General features: G+C 48.5%; 1 protein-coding gene across 2 annotated transcripts in view; it reads left to right on the top strand.

Moving 5' to 3' along the window:
* Window positions 1-20886, top strand: part of RNF43 (ring finger protein 43) — a 423348-nt gene that overhangs the window by 387849 nt on the left and 14613 nt on the right. For both annotated transcript variants that reach the window (XM_078679486.1, XM_078679487.1), the window contains exon 9: window positions 1995-2691. In XM_078679486.1, coding sequence (XP_078535612.1) covers window positions 1995-2038 — 44 coding nt within the window. In that variant the 3' untranslated portion in view covers window positions 2039-2691. The remainder of the gene's footprint in view (window positions 1-1994; window positions 2692-20886) is intronic.

Below are 20886 nucleotides of genomic sequence, written 5' to 3'. Positions count from 1 at the left end.
AAATCTCTCTTAGAAAAGTCCACTTGGCTGCTTTATCGACATAGAACATCCTCACAGCAAGTTTCTTTCTTCACAATTCCAGTAATTAGGGATTCTCTGGAAACACTGAAGAAGGTTTTTCCACCAGTGAAAAGGCCATCTCGACCTAGTACTTTCAAGATTGATGAGGTGGTCTTTTGAGCCTTTTCATAGAGCAATATTGGATCATCTCTCATGGAAAACTGCCTTTTTAATTGCTGTCTCCTTGGCTTTAAGAGTCAGCGAGTTACAGGCTTTCCCAGCAGAAGAACCATTTACTCTCTTTCATTCTAGTAGGGTTTTTTGACAACTCAAGATTCATTCTTACCCAAGGCAGTGTCTGATTTCCACATTAATCAAACTGGTACCTTTCAAACTTTCTTCCCTGACCCATCTACAAGCAGAGAGGGCTCTGCACTCATTGGTTAGTTAAAGGGTTCTGAGGTCTTATCTGGAGAAAACATTTGTTTTCAAAATATGCCCACATTAGACAGGGGTTGTGCACTCGCGAGATGGATAGTGGCTCGTATTTGCTTATGTTTCTAACTTTCAGGAAGGCCCAAAGCTCACTGCACAAGAGGGAAAGCAGGGTACCATGGTATGAATAAGAAATGTCTCTGTTTCAGACATATGTAGAGATAGGAATTGGTGTAATGCTCATCATGAAAGAAATATTGCACAAGTGCACCACAAATGGATTTATGAGCAAATTAATAAAAGTGACATTTCATGAAAGATTATCTTGAAGAAATTTGTGGGCTCTTTTGACGTCATGTACACCAGATAACATGATATTAGAGTATTGAGGAGAAACACAAAAGAAACCAAACAAACACAAAGAGGAAACCATTTGGGGCCAATAGTGGTTCAGGGGGAGACACTGTCCAAGGAAAGGAACAGTGCGGACCCATTATATATAGAGATGCAACATGGATGTCATTCACAGGCGAAAAGGTTACGTTCCTTAAGTCTTGGTTCTGCATCTGCGGAATCTTCATTGAAGTCATAAACTACCCGCCTGCATCACCAGCTGTTTTATTATCACTTTTACTGCAGCGAACATTCCGTCGCGGTGCGAGAGTTTGACTGAGTGGGCAGGGCTGAGTTGACCAACGGTCGTGCCCATCACCCAGCAGGTAGTGCTTGCGTCGGCCGTTGGCCAACGCAAGCACGAAAGGGTTTATAGGGCACTAATATATATAATCATCAGCCGCAGCTGCTGCCAATATGCAGGGGGGCGGCAGGGCAGTGGCGGAGGTGGGGGGGGGGGGTTGAATTAATACAAAATAAAAAAAACTTACCTGAACATGCAGACACCCTCACGCTTCTGGGTTCCTCAGCTCTCCTGCTGCTGGCAGTCCCTGGGACAGACCACCCATCCAATACAGACGCTGCTCTCATGCTATGAGAGCAGCACTGGGAGTGGGCTGGTTTGACGCTCCACTCAGGCACAGGGAGTCTTTGCCATTTCTCCACCCGGCTGTAGAATACAGCTGGATAGAGAAACCTAAATGATCATATCTGTTTGGCCTGCCAAAGAGACATGCACACTTAGAAGTGCGCAGAGCACTTCATTCCTCCTCCCTGCTAATTTGTTTTTAGGGTTTACCATTTTCATTTTTAGGGGTTTAATATTGTTTAGAATACTTTAAAGTACCTTGTCGTTTTTGAATGACGGTGTGAGTGGGTGATTGGATGGGGAAGTGTTTGTGTAGTAAAGTGGTGTAATAATTGGCTGCTCAATATGCAGAAGACGATACAGAATTGAATGGATACAGTGCTCCGAAGATCAATGGCAGTTGGAAGGGTGACAAGAGGATAGACAGATGGCTAATAGCAAGTTGGGATGAGCATGTGGACAGGTGGTGTATGCATAGGCAGAGGGAATGGATGGTGGTGGTGGTAGAATGAAGGTTTGGTTGATGACTCAATGTGTGTATGTTACCTTAATCAACCTATGTCTCTTTCTATTGTAGGATCAAAGGAGGAAATGGAAGACATGTGTGAGCACACAGTTTAGCACACTAAGAGCTAATCTGTGGGAATGCAGATGGGTTGAAAGACCAAGAAGGGCAGTTCCAGTCCCAAACCATCCAGGCTTCAAACGTCAGTGAAGAAGCGAAGAGGGTCGCACACCGTGTAGAAGGAGACCCACACTGCCTCTGAACCCACAGAGACAAGAGCCCCATTCCATGACAAAAGATTTTGAACACACAATTGACCATGCCATCTCTTGTCGCTCAACTACTGTTGGCGAAGCACACGCATATCTGTTTCAGGCATTGCCTATGAACCTTCACAGGACTGTGTGTACTGCCTTTCTCCAATGTTCAAAGAATCAATGGAGGCACCAAAAAATGGCACTTCATTGATGGATTAACTCAGGGCATGGCCGCTGAATCCAGGCAATGCCATGTTCATCCTCCTCTTTCAAACTGAAACCACCAACCCAGCCAATACCTTGCCCGCCACCAAGCCTGAAGGAGCAAATAGTTTCAACCTATAGGGGGCAGTGCCTCTCCTGCCACTTGTAGTATAGGTGGCCTTATCCTTAAGTGGAGTCCGTTCTACCCCTATGTTCCAGAACCGGTACATTATTGTTTCATTTTGCAGACTTCAGACCCCGGCCTCTGCACCAGTGGAAATCCTGTGAGCACATACTTCAAGTCATCGGTGAGTACCTGTTCATTCTGCACTCCCACTGCCTCGTTACTATTGCCTTCTAGCACCTTTAATACAGTATGTCACCAAAAGAACCCATCAACGAGGTGTGACCTTTTTTTCTCTAGGGTAAACCTCAGGATACAAAATCTTTCAGGGTAATGAGACAAAACCATTTACCTTTACATATCCATAAGGTTACAATGTAATCTGATGCTGCCACAGCATCGGTGTTCAGATGTGATTGAAGAAAGATGTTTTATGTTTCCTAGGAAGTCTAGATCTCCTTAACATAGGTGACTACACTAACTACTTAATTTTGGTCTGAAATCATTAACTTTAGTCAAGAAAGTCCTTACCAGGTATTCTGGTCAAAACTCACACCTCCCTACAGCTGCTGCTGTTCTTTTTTGCAGGTGGCAGTGAAATGTTAAGGTCCTATTATTTGCGATTGCAGAGGTGGCTGTTAGATGTTTTTAGTTTGTGTGGCTGTTAATAAACATGCTGTGTTAACTCCTGCCAATTATTAATGGTGTTAACGTTTGCAACTTGTTTTTATTCAAATAACTGTTCGGTCTGAAGATGTCATGGGAACTTCACCTTAGCTGACAATCTACTAGGACAAAAATGACCTCAGATTTATTCGGGGGTGTTGTTCGGACGCTCCAGTGCCAGCTCCGAGACAGAAGACCTTCTTCAACAGCACCTTCGGTGTCCAGTATGGATGATTCAGTGCAAACAATGGCAAAAGACAATACCAGGGCAGCAACTGCAGTTGGACTCGGCGAGGAGTTCACTTATTCAACATGCAAGGTGTTGTATTGCAAGAGAACCATTAGATACTGACGTGGAAGACTCCGAGTTCAAGATGACAATTTTAGCCCCCATTAGTTATGAGGAAGAAGAGCCAAACCTTAACACATCTAACAGGTGCAGGGAGAGCCCCGAGGTGCTGAACTAGTTTTGGAGATGGTAGAACTCCCACTTCGTTCACATCATGGCCCCAGGACAACCCCTATCACCATATTTCCACCACATTCACTAGTAGTTCAGCCCCCTCAGGGACCGATTTTATAAGCTCCCTTTTGTTGAGGCCGAGCACCTCTCCATGATGAGTCTGACAGCCACACAAGGCACCAACACTCTGGTCCGGTTCTAGACTCCAGGCCTTCTCAACCCCGAAAGAACACCTTGGCACCAGAAAAGCCTCTGGCGAAAGGCATCAAATCTCTGCACCCACCGATGCTGGTTCGACCTATAGTTTCCAGAAAATACACTTGGGAGTTGAAATAGTCTCTGAAGCTGACTCCAAAACCAGCTTGGTGCTGAAACAGACTTTGACGTGGAAATCTGACTTTAGGAGCCCCTCTACACTGTTGTGCCTTCTGTAGTCCATGGGGTGAGGCAGGTCAAGATCGCTGTCCCCCGTTAATGAGAAATACCTTAGCTCAACTATCCCTGCAAGATTGCCCTCACTCCCTTCAAGTGTTAAAAAAGACACATATTTGAGGAGCAGATGTCAGAAGAGCTCCAAGCCATTTCATTGCTCAAGAAGGGTTGGGACAAGGTCACCAGCCTGCCACTACAATCTTCTACGTCTCGCACACCACTTCAGCCTCATGCGCCACCAGTACTACCTGCGCTTCAAACACAACTACCCACTCAGTCACCCTCTTTCCATTTGGACAGCTCTGACCAAGGGACCCTCACACCTCTAAGTATCCCTACCGTGTCCCTGTCACACACCGGGCGGGGATGACCCTAGGGAGCAATAGCAGGTAGATTCCCAGGCAACCACAACCTTGAACCCTACCCTGTTGAGGCCTCCTCACTGAATGACGCCACTGCCTACCTTACAGTTATACAAAGGGTGGCACAGCACTACAAAGAAAAACTACACATGGCGGAGGAAGAGTAAGCTTTCTTAGTGGCAACAGTGTCTAGGACAGAGACATCAATAGGAGGCTGGCTTAGTAAAAGGTGCACAGTTATTTAAGTGAAGAACTTTGCACTAATCCAGACAACCCTTAAGGTGATTTTAGTGGACTTAGATAACCATAGAAAGCTCTCTAAGTGGTAGATGTAGAGAGCAACCTTCAGGCTTAGTCCAGAAGGAGTGTTCAGCAGCTTGTTTTACCAGTAGTAATCATATAGTGTAGGTTAAATGAAAAAGAACCACATGGTGTAGTTATAAAAATAGATACATTTATTATACACACTCACTAACATATTAGTATATGCCTTGCCCGGAGATATCAACACAATACACACAATATTTCAACTGTAAACATGTACGTAAGTTCAAATACACTGTGGTCTCCAGGGGAGACCAAACCATGTACTAAAGAAGTGGAATGCGAACTGCGACCGAAGTCGGGACTTGAACTAGGAGACTTTGAAGAGCTGGGGACACAATGAATCACTCGAGATAAGTACCCAGTCACCCCACCTGTGGATACCCCATGAACCAGGATACCTACAACAGGGAAGCCAGGTGCATAGGTGCTAAGTGACATCAGAAACCTCCGGAGACCACAATGGAGGATCTCAGGAAAGATGCCACTGGCTAGAAAGGTGGAAGAGCCTGATGGAATCAAAAGATTGATTTTTGAGGCGAAGCACCTGCAAGCAGAGGGGACAGAGTCTATTCCACTCGGAGGTGACCAGGAAGGATGGATGACCAATGACCACCGATGACGGAAGATGCAGGAGTGATGACGGTGACCTTGCTGCTGTGAGGACCAGGCGACGCTGTGGAAGACCAGGAGCCGCTCACGAGCTGTCCCACGTCGGTACTCGAAATCCAGGGGGGTCGCTATCTGGCAGGAGCACCAACAAGCCTTGGCAACAGCAACAGATGTGGTAAACAAAAAAGTAGCTATGTTGGGACCAGCAAGGTCCAATGGACTTACCAATTGCATGAGAGCCAGAGCAGGCCCTGAGCAAGCAGGGAAGCCCACTGAATGCAAAAAAGTCCCTCAAGAGGACCCAAAGGTCGAAGGCACAGTAGTCGCCAGAGGACCTTGAGCAGCTCACCAAAGATGCAGGCCCACGGTCCAGAGGTTGTGGTGAGGACGAAGAGCTTGGCAGGGAGAGATGCTGGAGACTGGAGCTTCTGGTAGCTCAAAGATCTCTGGAGAACAGAGCCAACAAACCTTGGCAACAGCAAGTTGATGCAGTGGACAGGGGTTCTGTTTAAGCGGTTCCGACGACTAGCCTCAAACCTCCTGAGAGGACAGGTCAGGCCTTAAGGGAGTTGCAGGTTCACCACCTGTTTCGCTGAGCCTTTCAAAGTCCTTGGGACGTCAGGAGCAGCAGATCAGTCAGCTTTGTTGCGGTGCCTGCAGATGCCGGAGAGTGACTCCTTCACTCCAAGGGAGATTACTTTGAGTGTCCTTGATGCCCACAGGCCTGGAGAGGAACCTGGATGAAGGGCAGGCACAGATGACAAAAAAGACTGCCAGAACAGCAAGACCAGGAGCAGCAGGAGTCTTCCTTGGTGCAGTCTCCGTTCCAGGTGAAATCCAAGGTGCCCAGACGGTCAATGGTGAATTGGTTCCAGTTTTGAATCTTGTCCCACGACGAATCTGAAGAGCCACCCACAGGTTAGCCCTTAAGTACCCTAGGGAAAGGGTTGGTACGATTCAAGGGTCCCTCCCAGAGGAGGGGCTGGACAGAGGGAAGCATACTCCCATGTCTGTTATCCAGTTTCGGGCCAGATCGGGAGCCCATGGCTCCCTAGACTGGCTCAAACTGGGGCATGCAAGCAGGGCACCAAATGTGCCCATCAAAGCGGTCTGAAGTGCAGGCAAGCGCCCCCACCCAATACACTTAGTCCTGTCTGGGAGGTGGTCACATCTCTCTCTGATAGGAAACCTATTGTTTTACCTTACCCTGCTCGAGCTCAGCTCAGCAGCAGGAGGGCAGAATCATTTCTGGGGTCGGCAGCAGTACTAGCTTGCTTGCAGACCCTGGAAGGCTGTTACCGGGAGTCCTGGGGGCTTCCCCCAGGAGCCTCCCAGTGCATAGAACCATACCTCCAACACAGGTAAGGGTGTTGGGGTATGATTCCAACATGTTTGATACCAAACATGCCCAGGTTCCGGACAGCCAATGTATAGTTAGCCATTGTGTAAGGACACATGGCCACTATATATATATCAAAATAGCTAACCGCACTTACAAAGCCTGAAGAATCTACTCCGGGGTTTGTTGGAGGGTATCCTGCTCATGCAGGGCAACCTCACACTTATAACCCAGTACTCTGCCTTCAGGATTGAAAGGCCTGCCTTGGGGTGACTTATAGGTTTTAAGTGTAGTGACCCCAGATGTACGGAAACGTATATCTGCCGTAAGTGGTGCTAGCACCAACTCACACAGGCTGCAATGGCAGGCCTGTAGTCACAGATTGAGTGGTATCTCATGGGTGGCATAATACATGCTGCAGCACATGGGCGATCCCTGGTCTACCTATGCCCTGAGTACCTTAGTACCATACACTAGGGACTTACATGAATACACCTGTAGCCAATTGGGAAGGTGCCAAAGTACTTACCACTGACAAATTTCGGGAAGAAGCACAGTGACTGGGGTCCTGATTAGCAGGATCTTAGTCAGACTAGTCATAAAACAGAATAACACCAGCAAAAAGTGGGGGTAACCATGAAAGCAAACCCTGCTTTCCTACACTCACATGTTCTTTCCCAGAACACACAATACCTGTCGGAGGAAAATTGATGTACTTGTGTCACAGTGTCAGAAATAACCTCTGACTAATGAGTTGGAGTTCCACACCATGTAGCCATGCAGTGAGTCAAGACTACGTAAGATTATTGCAGGAGGAAATGCATGTGCTCCTGACCAATCGCTCCATAGAATTAATACCCCCTCATCAACTGCGCAAGGAATCTGCTCCCTCTACTTCCTTATCTCCTAAAAGGATTGAACTCTCTAGCAGTCCTAGATCTAAGACCCCTCATCCGGTACATCCTGTCAGAGCACCGCAAGATGACCAGCCTGCAAGATGTCATCCTGCTGTCCTGCAGAGGGAATTACATGGCAACCCTAAACATGAAGGACGTCTAATTCCAATTCATCCAAGCGCACCACTGCTACCTGCACTTAGTAGTAAATGGATAACACTACAAATTCAATGTACTCTCTTTCAGGGCCACAACTGCCTCGAGGTTGTTCACTAAATGTTTAGCGGTGGTGGCTGTGCACCTGTTTAGAAACTTCCTTCTTGTGTTTCCGTACCTACAAGATTGTCTGATAAAGAGCATCACTTAACAACAATGTCTAGCACACCTACAAGTGGCAGTTTCTGTGTTCCACAGGCTAGGTTGCACAATCAATGTTAAAAAGTTGCATCTTGTGCCATAATAGATCCACCCTTTTCTTGGCGCTGTCCTACACTCCATCACGGGAAAATCCTACACAGTTTAAAAGAGGATGATGGCATTCCAACAACTGCTGCCTCTTTTTAGGTTTCGCATACAGAATGCATACGCTGTGAGCAAAAGCTATTGTTTTAAAAAAACAAAACTTCATACAGGCTTAAAGCCTGGCCATTATTTACTAATACTTACCATTGGTTAGCTGCCACTTCAACCTTGTTTCCTTGCTTCTTACTTGTCACGCCTTCTGCTGACTGCTCACCTGCTACTGAAGTCTTCTCTAGGCTTCTGTCCAAGCCATGAAGCAAGTACCACTCACAGCTTCTTGTTTGCGGCCAGTGTTCTTCCACTGGCATGCTCTCCTAAGGTACTTTCTTTTTAGTTTTAGCAAAGCACTCTATAAAAGTGCATGGCACTGTATGGTCTCCTCATCCCTGCCATCTGTTTACCACCACCCTTCCATCTGTCTTCCTTTGCTCCCTCCCACAGGCCGTTCCCCCCTGCTGTCCGTTTTCCTCCACCCGCCGTCCGTTTTTACCTCACCCAATATCCGTTTTGTTCCCCCTGCTCTCGTGCTGCTTAACCACCCTCTCCACAGTGATGTTTTTACACATATTGCACAGCAGCGTGGGCTGCGGTGCAACATGTTTGAAAAGAAAAAAAAGAACTATGACTCCGTCAATGATGGCCATGTCATAGCGCTTATTTTTTTTCCAACTTTGGCTTAATTTAAAGTACAGAATAACATTAAGACAATGTTTCGTAGAAACATTTTTCTTCACTTTAAATTTCTCCCATTTAAAATAAAATGACTGTTTTTCAGTTATAAATATGGCACTACCAGCCAATGGGAGCAAGATGCTTGCTGTTTGTAAATGTAACACTTTGAAAAGGGAGAATATTAAAATGCAGAGTGAACTTAATTAAGTTAACTCTTCATTTTAATTTTCTCTAATTTAAAAGCAGTTAGAATTATAATTTTGTTCTTATGTTCCACTATTGAGTTGAGGACTATTATTTAACCCCTTCGACGCGGCGCGAATTTCGCCGCGGCGTGGGGGGCTAGGGGGCGGGCGCGGCGCTGCTATGCTCATGACAGAACTATGCCGTCATGAGTCATGGGCAGCGTGTGCTCATGGCGTCGTGGTTCCGTCACGACCCCGCCCGCTCATTAATTAGCGCGCACAGGCAGGGAATTAATCCCGCTTGGGAGAAGCGGTAGCCACATGACGGAACCACGCCGTCATGAGCACATGCCGCCCGTGGCTCATGACGGCGTGGTTCCGTCATGAGCATGCAAGGGGTTTAGAGTTAAATACCTCAGTGCTTCAGTTCTGAACCTCTGTGACCCACATGGGTCATATATGTGAGTGCTCATTATCAGTCTCTGCTATCTGCAGCCTCAAGAAACCACCCAACAGCCGCACCAGCAAGAAAGCCACCTAGTTTGCCAAAGAACTCCAGACCTCCACACGGACTTGTCGTAAACTGGTAAAGAAATGGCTACACGAACGAACACCAGACAACTGCGCATCACACAAGGACGCCTCTCGCAGACATCACCACCTCATCAGACTAGCCAAGAGAGCGACCTTCAAAAGCCACCTAGAAAACAACGCACACAACAGTAAATAGCTCTTCAGCATTGTGAAGGAACTCTCCAACCCCAGCGTCAACCCAAACGACATCCCGCCCTCTCAAGAACTATGCGACTCACTGGCCACCTTCTTCTACCGGAAAATTGCTGACATCCACACCAGCTTCCACAACACAACCGCCCCTACCACAATGGACTCCACCGCCCCAGCGAACACCACCCACGGCAACCGCCTGACCTCCTGGACCAAAGTCACCGTCAACGAAACACGCAAGACCATGAACTCCATCCACTCAGGATCACCAGCAGACCCCTGCCCACACCACATCTTCAACAAAGCTGACACTGCCATCGCCCCCCAACTACGGAACGTTATCAACATCTCCCTGGAGACTGCCACCATCCCGGAGAGCTGGAAGCTTGCCGAAATCAACGCACTCCTGAAGAAACCTAAGGCGGATCCCAAGGACCTCAAGAACTTCCGGCCCACCTGCCTGCTCCCGTTCCCGGCAAAGGTCATCGAGAAAGTCATCAACACACAGCTGACCCACTACCTCGAGGAGAACAACATCCTTGACCCATCCCAGTCCAGATTCCGAAGAAACCACAGCACCAAGACAGCCCTCATCGCAGCCACAGACGACATCAGGACTCAACTAGACAACAGAGAAACTTTGGCCCTCATCCTCCTGGACCTATCAGCCGCCTTCGACACAGTCTGCCACTGCACACTAAAAGCACGCCTCCAGAAGCAGGTATCCAAGAAAAGGCCCTGGTCCTGGATTACATACTTCCTCTCCGGCGGAACACAGAGCGTGCGCCTCCCTCTTCCGCTCCGAAGCCACTGCCATCATCTGCGGCATACCCCAGGGATCTTCTCTCAGCCCGACGCTGTTCAACATCTACATGGCCCCCCTTACACCGTCATTTGTTTAAATGTGAGGAATTCGAAGTGAAGATACATCCTTCCGCTCTGGACTCCTCTCTGGCTACTGCTCTTTTCGGCTCCACTATGCTTCCGTCAATTGAATGAGGCCTGGCAGACATGGCTGCATTCTCTTCATTCATTCAGGAGAATGTAACAAAGCCAAATCCCCTGGATCGCTTGCTTCCAGGATCTCTCATAACCATACAATCTGTAAGCTTTCCCCATTTTTCATAGTATTTCCTTAAGCTTTCTTCTGTGCTAAACTTAAACCTCCATTAAACAGTTTGCGAAACTGTTCCTTTTCTCTCTCCATCCTTCGTCTCTCCATATAAAAAACGATAAAAATGTAAACTGTATGGGAAGAAAACGGGATATGAGGAAAATCTGTCTCGGACGGCGCGTGAACACAAAAAATGTTCAGCTGACGTATTCCCCTAGCCTGTCAATAACCTGCTAGAGGTGTTTGAACGTTTTTTAGAACTCGGTAAAGTAGAATGGTTGTGTTCCCATACCACTGCAGCTCACGAAGCCACAGCATCTTATATTAACTTGAAGACTAGAGGTGCATTTGTCATCCTCACAGTAACTGTTGATGCACATGTACTCATTCTGCATAATTGTTTTAAAGAAACTTTATGTTCGAGGCATGTGGGCTGCTAAATTCATATCTTTTGCATTAGATCGCCGCCTAGTGTTGGGTCCGGATGATCGCACATTGTTGTCCTGGAAGAGTCTTCGAAGTATCCTGAGATAGGTGGCTCCTCCCCTGGACTACAGTGCGCATGGGCATCGGCTCCATCCCCAGATTGTTTTTTTCCGCCATTGGGTTCGGATGCGGTCTCGACGTCTCTCTGTCGGAACCGAGAAAACTAGCTTTTTTACGGCCAAAAGGCCTTAGATTCATTGCGTAGGTATTGTTTGCTTACGGTCTCGAGTTCTTCCGTCTCTTTGAGTCGGAATCTACGGAGTCGTATCACTCTTCGGACATCGAGGCCTTCTCATCGCAACACGACCGCAACTTCTTAGCATGGAGCGGAGCCTGTTTAAATACTGTCCCCTCTGTGGGTCAAAATACCCACATATCGATGTGCACCCGGTCTGTAACAAGTGCCTCTCGCCGGACCACAACGAGGACAACTGCATGGCCTGCTCCAGATTCAGGTCAAAAAAGACACTCAAACTTCGGCGCGCGGTGTGCCTTGAGGCCAGACAAGCGGCCCCGGATCCAGAAAACATCTTCGGCGACCAAGAAGAGGAGGGCCAGAGCCATCAACTTCAAATCTCACCGCCCGCGACGGACATCGAGGCGGATCCGGAAGACGACGACGGAGTCGTGGGTCAAGGCCTTGAATACGTCGACGAGGTAGGGGACGTCGAAGAAGTTTATGGGGCCGCGGAAGATAGCTCAGGGGATGAGCTATGCCCCGAAGGTTACATGGATCAGGCTCGGGTCACGGGATCGCCAGTCGGCCTTACCCAAAACCCCGCACCGCAAGCCACGGCCCTGCCCTCAGGCCCGGCCACGGACATACTTGCTGCGAAGCCCGTATCGAAACCGAAACTAAAACAAGCGGTATCGACTACACCTAAAATGGCCAAACCGAAACTTACTGATTCAAGCGTTCCTAAGATGGCGGCCGCTACACCAAAAACACCAAAAACACCAAAATCTGCTGCCTCATCGACTCCGTCGACCTCCGGTCCACAGAAGTCGAAGAAAACGGTTGATTCGACGGTGTCGAAATCGTCGGCGGAGGAGGTTTCCTCTAAGAAGGGAGTTCGGCACGGGTCGACAAGTGCGACGCCGTCTAAGCCCGCCAAAGACAGCGACAAGACTCCGGTGCCGACTGGGACATCGTTAGTCGGACGCGTGGTGGAGCCTGCAAAATCACACGGATCGAAAGCTGGAAGCTCAACACATCGGTCCAAAGACTCTGTGTCCACGGCTGCAGCATCCACGTCTAAGACTCAAAAGGGCCAACAAAACGTCGGATCCGAGGGCAGGGTGAAGGCCTCCTCGTCGGCGCCAGGTGTCGCTGTGAGTGACGCGTCCCCCATCGTCTCTTCGCTACAGAGGATTCGGGAGAAGGCCTCTGCGACGCCGGCTCCGACGCCGTCGCACCAGAAGCCGATGGACTTGCCGGCAAAGCCTGCAAGCAAACTTCTCTTCATTCTGCCGCCAAAGGAGGTACCGAAGGCCTTTACCACAAAATCGGCGCCAAAGACGTCGGAATCATTAACGTCTGGAGCACTTTCAGGTCGACTACTCGACTCAGAAGAAGATTCTGAGCGTTTTATCGACGCAGACACGGGCAAATTGACCCTTTACAAAAGAAAGATCACTTCACAGCCAGTGGACTCTTATGTCATCCCACTAAAGAAGAAACGGCTTGCTCAGGACGCTTCAGCCCTGATGGAACCTATACAGCCTCCTCCTAGAAGGAGCCCAACACCTTCCCCAGAACACTCTGAGGGTGAGGGATATGGAGAAGATGACCAATACACTTTCCCCATCAATGACACTGATGCACAGCAGGATTCCTATGACGACATAGGTGACCAAGACACCCAGAATGTGGGGCAGGACCCACAGCCTTTCATTGCACGTGCATCCCCAACAGAAGATTCTGCAGGTTTTCACGCACTCATTGAACGGGCAGCTGCTAATCATGATGTGGACATGCATGCTGACCCAGTTGAAGAAGACTTTCTATTTGACACTTTTTCAGTCTCTGAAAGGACAGTCAAGACACTGCCTATGCTCAAAGGGGTCCTTAAACATGCTGCGGACATCTTTAAAGAACCAACCAGGGCGAGGGTGGTCAATCCTCGCATCGAGAAGAAGTACAGACCAGCGCCTGCAGACCCTGCATATATTCGGGGACAGTTGCCACTTGACTCCCTTGTGGTCGCAAATGCCCGCAAACGGGCAAACTCCCAAACAACGGGTGAAGCTCCTCCCCCAGACAAGGAGTCAAAAGTGCCGGAGGCAGGGGGCAAAAGGGTAGCTGCGCAGGCTGCCAATTTCTGGCGTATTGCAAATACACAAGCACTACTGGCACGTTATGATAGGGCGCATTACGACACCCTAGAGCAAGTTTTACAACACCTGCCTCCGCAGTTTCAAGAGCCTACCAAACTGCTCATAGAAGAGGGCAAACTAATCTCCAATGCAGCCATAAAGTGTGCACTTGATGCCGCAGACACAGCGGCTAGGGCTATTAACACTAGCGTCATGCTGAGACGACAAGCGTGGCTCCGCATATCGGGGTTTAAACCGGACATTCAGACAACCATACTCAATCAGCCCGTCAATCCTGATAGACTGTTTGGTCCTGATGTTGACACCACCCTCGAAAAGATTAAGAAAGACAACGAAACAGCTAAGTCTATGGGGGCCCTACAATCACAACAGTTCCGGGGCAACACTTTTCGTCGCTCAGGTGCACGTGGAGTCACCAGAGGACAGATGGGTCAACAGTCGCAATTCTCTAGAGGTGGAGCACAGTCCTCGTACCCCAAGCACAACAAAGGGGGTAATCGAGAAAACAACACCAGAGGACGTGGCAGAGGAAACAACAATTCCCGTTCCTCTGCCCCAAACAAACAGTGACTCTCTGTCACTGCCCCCCGACCATTTAACACCTGTCGGGGGGAGACTCCAGCAGTTCCTGCCAGTCTGGACAAACATCACCACAGACAGGTGGGTACGAAAACTGGTCCAGTACGGTTATTGTCTAGAGTTAAAGTCTACTCCACCCAACATTCCACCAAGGCAACGGCCTATGTCCGCAGAGCATTTGCACTTATTGCAGCAGGAAGTAGTGGTGATGCTGCAAAAAGGTGCAATCGAGCTCGTGCCAGTGGAGGAGGAAGGCACAGGGGTGTATTCCCTGTACTTCCTTATTCCAAAGAAGGACGGATCTCTCAGACCCATTCTGGATCTGCGTCCCCTTAACCTGTATATACTGTCAGAACACTTCCATATGCTAACACTGCAACAGATTCTTCCCTTGTTAAACCAAGGGGACTTCTTAGCAACCTTGGACCTCAAGGATGCTTATTTCCACATTCCACTACACCCGTCCCACAGAAAATACCTCAGGTTCACTATCCAAGGCAAGCATTATCAGTTCAAGGTCCTGCCCTTCGGAGTGACCACAGCTCCGAGAGTGTTTACCAAGTGTCTGGCGACAGTAGCGGCGCACCTCAGGAGGCAGAATATTCATGTCTACCCCTACCTAGACGACTGGCTCGTTCAAGCCAAGTCGGAACAACAGTGCGCCGTGGACATGTCGTCTACCATTCACCTCCTTCACGACCTGGGCTTCTCCTTGAACTACCCAAAGTCGCATCTTCAGCCGGCACATGTCCGGCAGTTTCTAGGTGCGACGATCAATACCCTGACGGCCATGGCTCAGCCAAACCAAGTCAGGATAGACAGCATGCAGTCTCTAATCCAAAAGTTCAGACCACAACACTCGCTCCCAGCGAGAGTGTTCATGCAGTTGATTGGCATGATGGCCTCCTGCATCTTCATAGTCCCTCACGCACGTTTACATATGCGTCCGCTCCAGGAGTGCTTAGCAAATCAGTGGACACAGGCTCAGGGGCAATTAACAGACCTAGTGTTGGTTACCAGTCGGGCGTACAACTCTCTGCATTGGTGGAATCCACACAACCTTTGCAAGGGCCGACTGTTCAGGAGCCAGTGCCACAGATTATCCTGACAACGGACGCGTCTCTCCAGGGATGGGGAGCTCATCTGCTCACTTACACAGTGCAGGGACTATGGACGACGCAGCAACAGAAGATGCACATCAACTATCTGGAACTGATGGCAATCTTCATGGCGCTCAAGTCCTTCAATGTACATCTGTGCAACAAGGTAGTGTTAGTCCGGACGGACAACATGACCGCGATGTACTATATTCGAAAGCAGGGGGGCACCCACTCGCCACAGCTGTCTCATCTGGCTCAGAGCATGTGGAAGTGGGCCATTCAGAGGAACATTTTCCTCATGGCAGAACACCTCCCGGGCAAGGACAATCAGATGGCGGATCTGCTCAGCAGATACAGCCATCAAATGCACGAGTGGGAGTTACACCCATCAGTACTCCGCCCGTACTTCCAGCAGTGGGGTCAGCCGGAGATAGACCTGTTCGCCACAAACGAAAACGCAAAATGCCAACACTTTGCCGCCAGGTTCCCTCACCCACAGTCGCAGTGGAATGCGATATGGATGAACTGGTCAGGCAGATTTGCGTACGCTTTTCCGCCAGCCCCTCTGATACCGCTGGTGGCAAGAAAACTAAGGCAACACTCGATGACACTCATCCTAGTTGCTCCAACGTGGGCGCGCCAAGCATGGTACACCACGTTTCTAGAACTCTCGGTGGTGCCGCATCAAAGGCTGCACCTCACGCCCAGACTTTTGACGCAGAACCATCGAGACATTCAGCATCCAGATCCGCAACAGCTCAACCTGGCGATCTGGCTCCTGAAGTCCTAGAGTTTGGATACCTTCACCTGCCTCCAGAATGCATGGACATCATCAAGGAGGCGAGAAAGCCTACTACCAGAGCATGCTATGCTGCAAAATGGAAGCGTTTTGTCGTTTACTGTACGGCTAATAACATCGACCCGCTAGATGCATCTATCCCTAACATCATTTGCTATCTGTTACATCTTTACAAGTGCAATCTAGCGTACACTTCCATTCGGATACATCTATCCGCCATAGCAGCTTATCTTCAGAACAGGCAGCATCTCTCTGTCTTCAGAGTGCCTGCCATTAAGGCTTTTCTTGAAGGTCTGAAACGAGTCATTCCCCCAAGAACACCGCCAGCTCCGGTGTGGAACCTCAATGTGGTCCTCACCAGACTAATGGGACCACCTTTTGAGCCACTACACTCGTGTGAACTCCAGTTCCTAACGTGGAAAGTAGCTTTCCTGATAGCTATTACGTCACTGAGGCGTGTTAGTGAGCTGCAAGCGCTCACAATACAAGAGCCATTCCTTCAGATTCATCCAAATAGGGTGGTACTGCGTACTAACCCCAAATTCCTTCCGAAGGTGGTGTCACAGTTTCATCTCAACCAAACTATTGACTTGACGGCATTCTTCCAAAACCCACAAACGGTGGCGGAAAGAATGCTTCATACTTTGGATGTCAGGAGGGCATTGATGTACTATATTGACAGAACACAACACTTTAGGAAAACAAAACAACTTTTTGTTGCCTTCTCGCCACAGCACAAAGGCAACCCTATTTCCAAAGCAGGAATAGCCAGGTGGATTGTTAAGTGCATCCAAATCTGTTATCAGAAGGCTAAACGTACCTTGACAATACCCCCAAGGGCGCACTCCACACGCAAATTGGGGGCATCTATGGCTTTCCTGGGGAACATTCCTTTAGAAGACATTTGTAGGGCAGCCACGTGGGTTACACCACATACCTTTACAAAACACTACTGTGTTGATGTGCATTCCAAGCAGCAAGCAGCTGTAGGACAGGCTGTTCTCAAAACACTTTTTCAAGTTTCTGCAGCTGGCACGGGCAACCGCCGCTAATGGAGGGACTGCTATATATTCTATGCAAAAGATATGAATTTAGCAGCCCACATGCCTCGAACTGAATATGCTACTTACCAGTATGCATCTGTTCTTGGCATGTAGGGCTGCTAACATTCATATCGCCCACCCTCCTCCCCGGTGCCTGTCGCAGCTGCAGACATACTCTTGCATTCAATCATTAGCATGGACATCCTTTACACTTTACACTCCATCTCTGCCACAATGGCGCAAAACAATCTGGGGATGGAGCCGATGCCCATGCGCACTGTAGTCCAGGGGAGGAGCCACCTATCTCAGGATACTTCGAAGACTCTTCCAGGACAACAATGTGCGATCATCCGGACCCAACACTAGGCGGCGATCTAATGCAAAAGATATGAATGTTAGCAGCCCTACATGCCAAGAACAGATGCATACTGGTAAGTAGCATATTCATTATTAGTTCTTTTCATTTGTAAAACATTAAAGAAAATTGAAAGATTGGAGGGATGGGGGGTAAAGTTCACGATTTTACACACCTAAAACTCAAGAGTTCAATACTCATTTTGTAAAACGTGTTTTTTATTCAAAATTTATAGAAAGGGGGAAGGGAAGGAGGAAAAAGGAAAGAGAAAGAAAAAGCATACAGGCGACAATCCCGCCACAAATCCCTCACAGGGGAAACTGCAATAATTACTCGTGGAAAGCAATGTGAGTCCAGAAGTAAGCCGAGAGTCAGCTTGGGAGTTCACATGTCCAATTCCGAACTCAGTCCGAGGGCTGGCAAATGGGAGGCGTAGAGAATAATACAGAAGCCCTGCATCCCCAAGAGCTAAGAGATGCCGCAAAAGTTAACAAAACCCCGCACCCAACTAGTTACCCCCCCTCACCCCCACTCCCCAGGTGGCGACAACACAGACACTCTCGAATAGTACTAGACTTCAGAGGCACGCAATCCAGTTAAATTTGGAACAGGTGTAGTGCACGGAGCGTAGACGGGCACACCACAGACGGGTGCCCACTTGATAAGAAACAGACCAGTGGCCCCCACCGAAACAGAAAGTTTTTAAAATTGCCCAGGAAGATGTCCACCATTCTCTCCATACTCAGTAGCCCCCAAAGACGCGCATGCCACAATGATATAGCTGGGGCCTGTGGTTTCTTCCACGCTGCCGCTAACGTAAGCTTAGCTGCCCCTAAGCAAAGCCATAGAATGCGTTTATCCGCCTTAGTTTGATGCTCCAACAACGGATCTCGGAGGCCTAGCAGGATATGAGCTATAGTATTATAATTACATTTATTGAGCGCGCAGCTACCCGGAGGTTTCCCGGCGCTAGAGCAAACGGAAGATGAGCCAGTGTAAAAACCATGGGCATGGCAGTTACATGTTAAAAAGCCAGGTCTTGATACCTTTACGGAATGTCATATAGCAGACTTCCGAGCGCAAAAATTGGGGCATAGAGTTCCATAAGGAAGGAGCCTGTAAGGCGAACGAGCGTCCACCCATTTTGGCTCGCTTGACCCGTGGAATTTGAAACTTGTTTTGAGTAGAAGATCTTAAGGTACGGAAGGGAACATACTGCTGGACCAAGGAAGATAGATATTTCGGGGCTTTATCCATTTTAATACGGTGCATCATGCAAAGGGCTTTGAATTTGATACGGCGCTCAATACGTAGCCAATGCAGTTTGCGCAGATGGGTAGAGGCCGAAGACCTAGCAGGTAAGTTACATATCAGGCGCACAGCCATGTTCTGAACCACCTGAAATTTCTTTAATACCTCCCTACAGGCGCCCAGAAGTAGTATGTTCCCGTAGTCCATCCGTGAGATGACAAGGGCTTGGACCACGGTTCTCAGGGTATCCACTGGAAGCATCCATGTGATTTTTCTAAGCCACCTGATGATGGTGGTACAGGTGGCAGAGACCTTTACAACATGTTGCTTCAGTGACAACTGGTTGTCAAGCAGAACCCCTAGATTACGGGCTGAATCTGAAGGGGTAGGTAACGGGCCCATCTGTGGTGGCCAATGTTGTGGGCCCCACAAAGATGTATTGGGACCGAATAGGAGCAGCTCCGTTTTGTCCCCATTGAGTTTTAGTTTATGTCTCTGCATCCAGTTGGAGATCTGTTCCAAGCCAGACTGCAAGGAAGATGTAGGCGATTGATTTTTGGTAGAAAGTGAGTAGACGATTTGAGTGTCGTCAGCATAGGAATATATTGTGAGACCCGCTTGCTCTGCCAGGAAAGCAAGCGGTCTCACATAAAGATTGAAGAAGAGGGGACTAAGAATCGACCCTTGGGGAACACCGTGAGGGGAAGAATAGATAGAAGAAACAGAAGTAGAGGAAAAGACTTGAAAAGTGCGATTAGAGAGAAAACTAGCAATCCAGGCCAGGGCTGTGCCATCAATCCCCACGGATTGCAAGGTGGACAATAGGATGGAGTGGGAGACGGTGTCAAATGCGGCACTCAAATCAAGTAAGATGAGTGCCACAGTCTCCCCATTGTCCACCTGTTTCCTGATGGTCTCAGACACACCAAGAAGCGTAATCTCCGTGGAGAAGCCAGCCCTGAACCCAGACTGAGAGCAGTGAAGGAGGTGAGAAGATTCTACATAAGAGGTGATAAGAGAGTTCACATGTTTTTCAAGAATTTTAGAATAACAGGGAAGGAGAGAAATAGGACGAAAATTAGAAGGGTTATTAGAATCTGCATTGGCCTTCTTTAGCAATGGAACCACCATCGCGTGTTTCCATTCATTGGGGACTGTAGCCTCCTCCAGTGAGGCATTCAGCATGTCTAAAATGATCTGAAGCAGGTCTGGGTCCAAGGTGCCCATTATTTGAGGGGGCAGAGGGTCAAGAGGTGAGCCCGATTTTATTTCATGTAAATATTTATGGAGGAGCGGAAGAGATATCGACTCCGAAGAATGAATTGGGGAGGTAGTATGAATACCATCATCAGCAACAGTGCAGCAGGGGGTAGGAAGTACGGGCTCAGGGATAGTAGGAACATTGGGAGTGGCGTCCAGGATAGCATAGATTTTGTCGATTTTATCCAAAAAGAATTCAGCCAGAACATTGCATTGGGAAGTATCCAAAGAAGGGTCTTTTGGTGCAGAGGACATGCCAGAAAGATCTTTTACTAATTTAAACAGAGCCTTAGGTCTATTTTGGGCCTTAAGTATAGTGCTGTTTGCATGATTAGCTCTGGCAGTGTCACAGGCCGAGTGGTAAGCCTGGAGGGCAGCCTTATAGTTTGATTTCTTAAGTGTGCAATAGTCAGAACGCCATATGCGCTCCAGTTTCTTGCAACGGGATTTTTCCTGACGCAAAGAGTCATTAAACCAAGGGGCTGGTGGATGATGAAGTTGTTACTTTTTCCTCTGGATGGGAAGACACGAATCTAAGGCTGTATTTAGCCAGGAATTGACCACAGATAACTCCTTGGTAGAGATAATAGGAAACGTTGGTTTAGAGTTGTCGAGGCAGAAATGTAGTTTGTTTATATCCAAACGTTTCCAATTCCTACTAGCTTTATGAGGGTGAGAGCTAGAGGAATTATTGTGAGCTGGTAACCTAATAGAAAAGTTGACAGTAAAGTGGTCAGACCAAATGACAGGAGAAGAGAATTGGTGAGTGATGCAGTAAAGGTTTGAGATTATGGGATCCAGTAAATTACCGGCTTTATGGGTGGGGCCGGAGTTGTGTAGGTGAAGGTCCAGGGCA

This window comes from Lissotriton helveticus, chromosome 3_1 (assembly GCF_964261635.1).
Source record: "Lissotriton helveticus chromosome 3_1, aLisHel1.1, whole genome shotgun sequence".
In the NCBI taxonomy this organism is placed as follows: domain Eukaryota; kingdom Metazoa; phylum Chordata; class Amphibia; order Caudata; family Salamandridae; genus Lissotriton; species Lissotriton helveticus.
The sequence above is the reverse complement of the archived record's forward strand: the minus strand, read 5'-3'. Positions and strand labels throughout refer to the sequence as shown.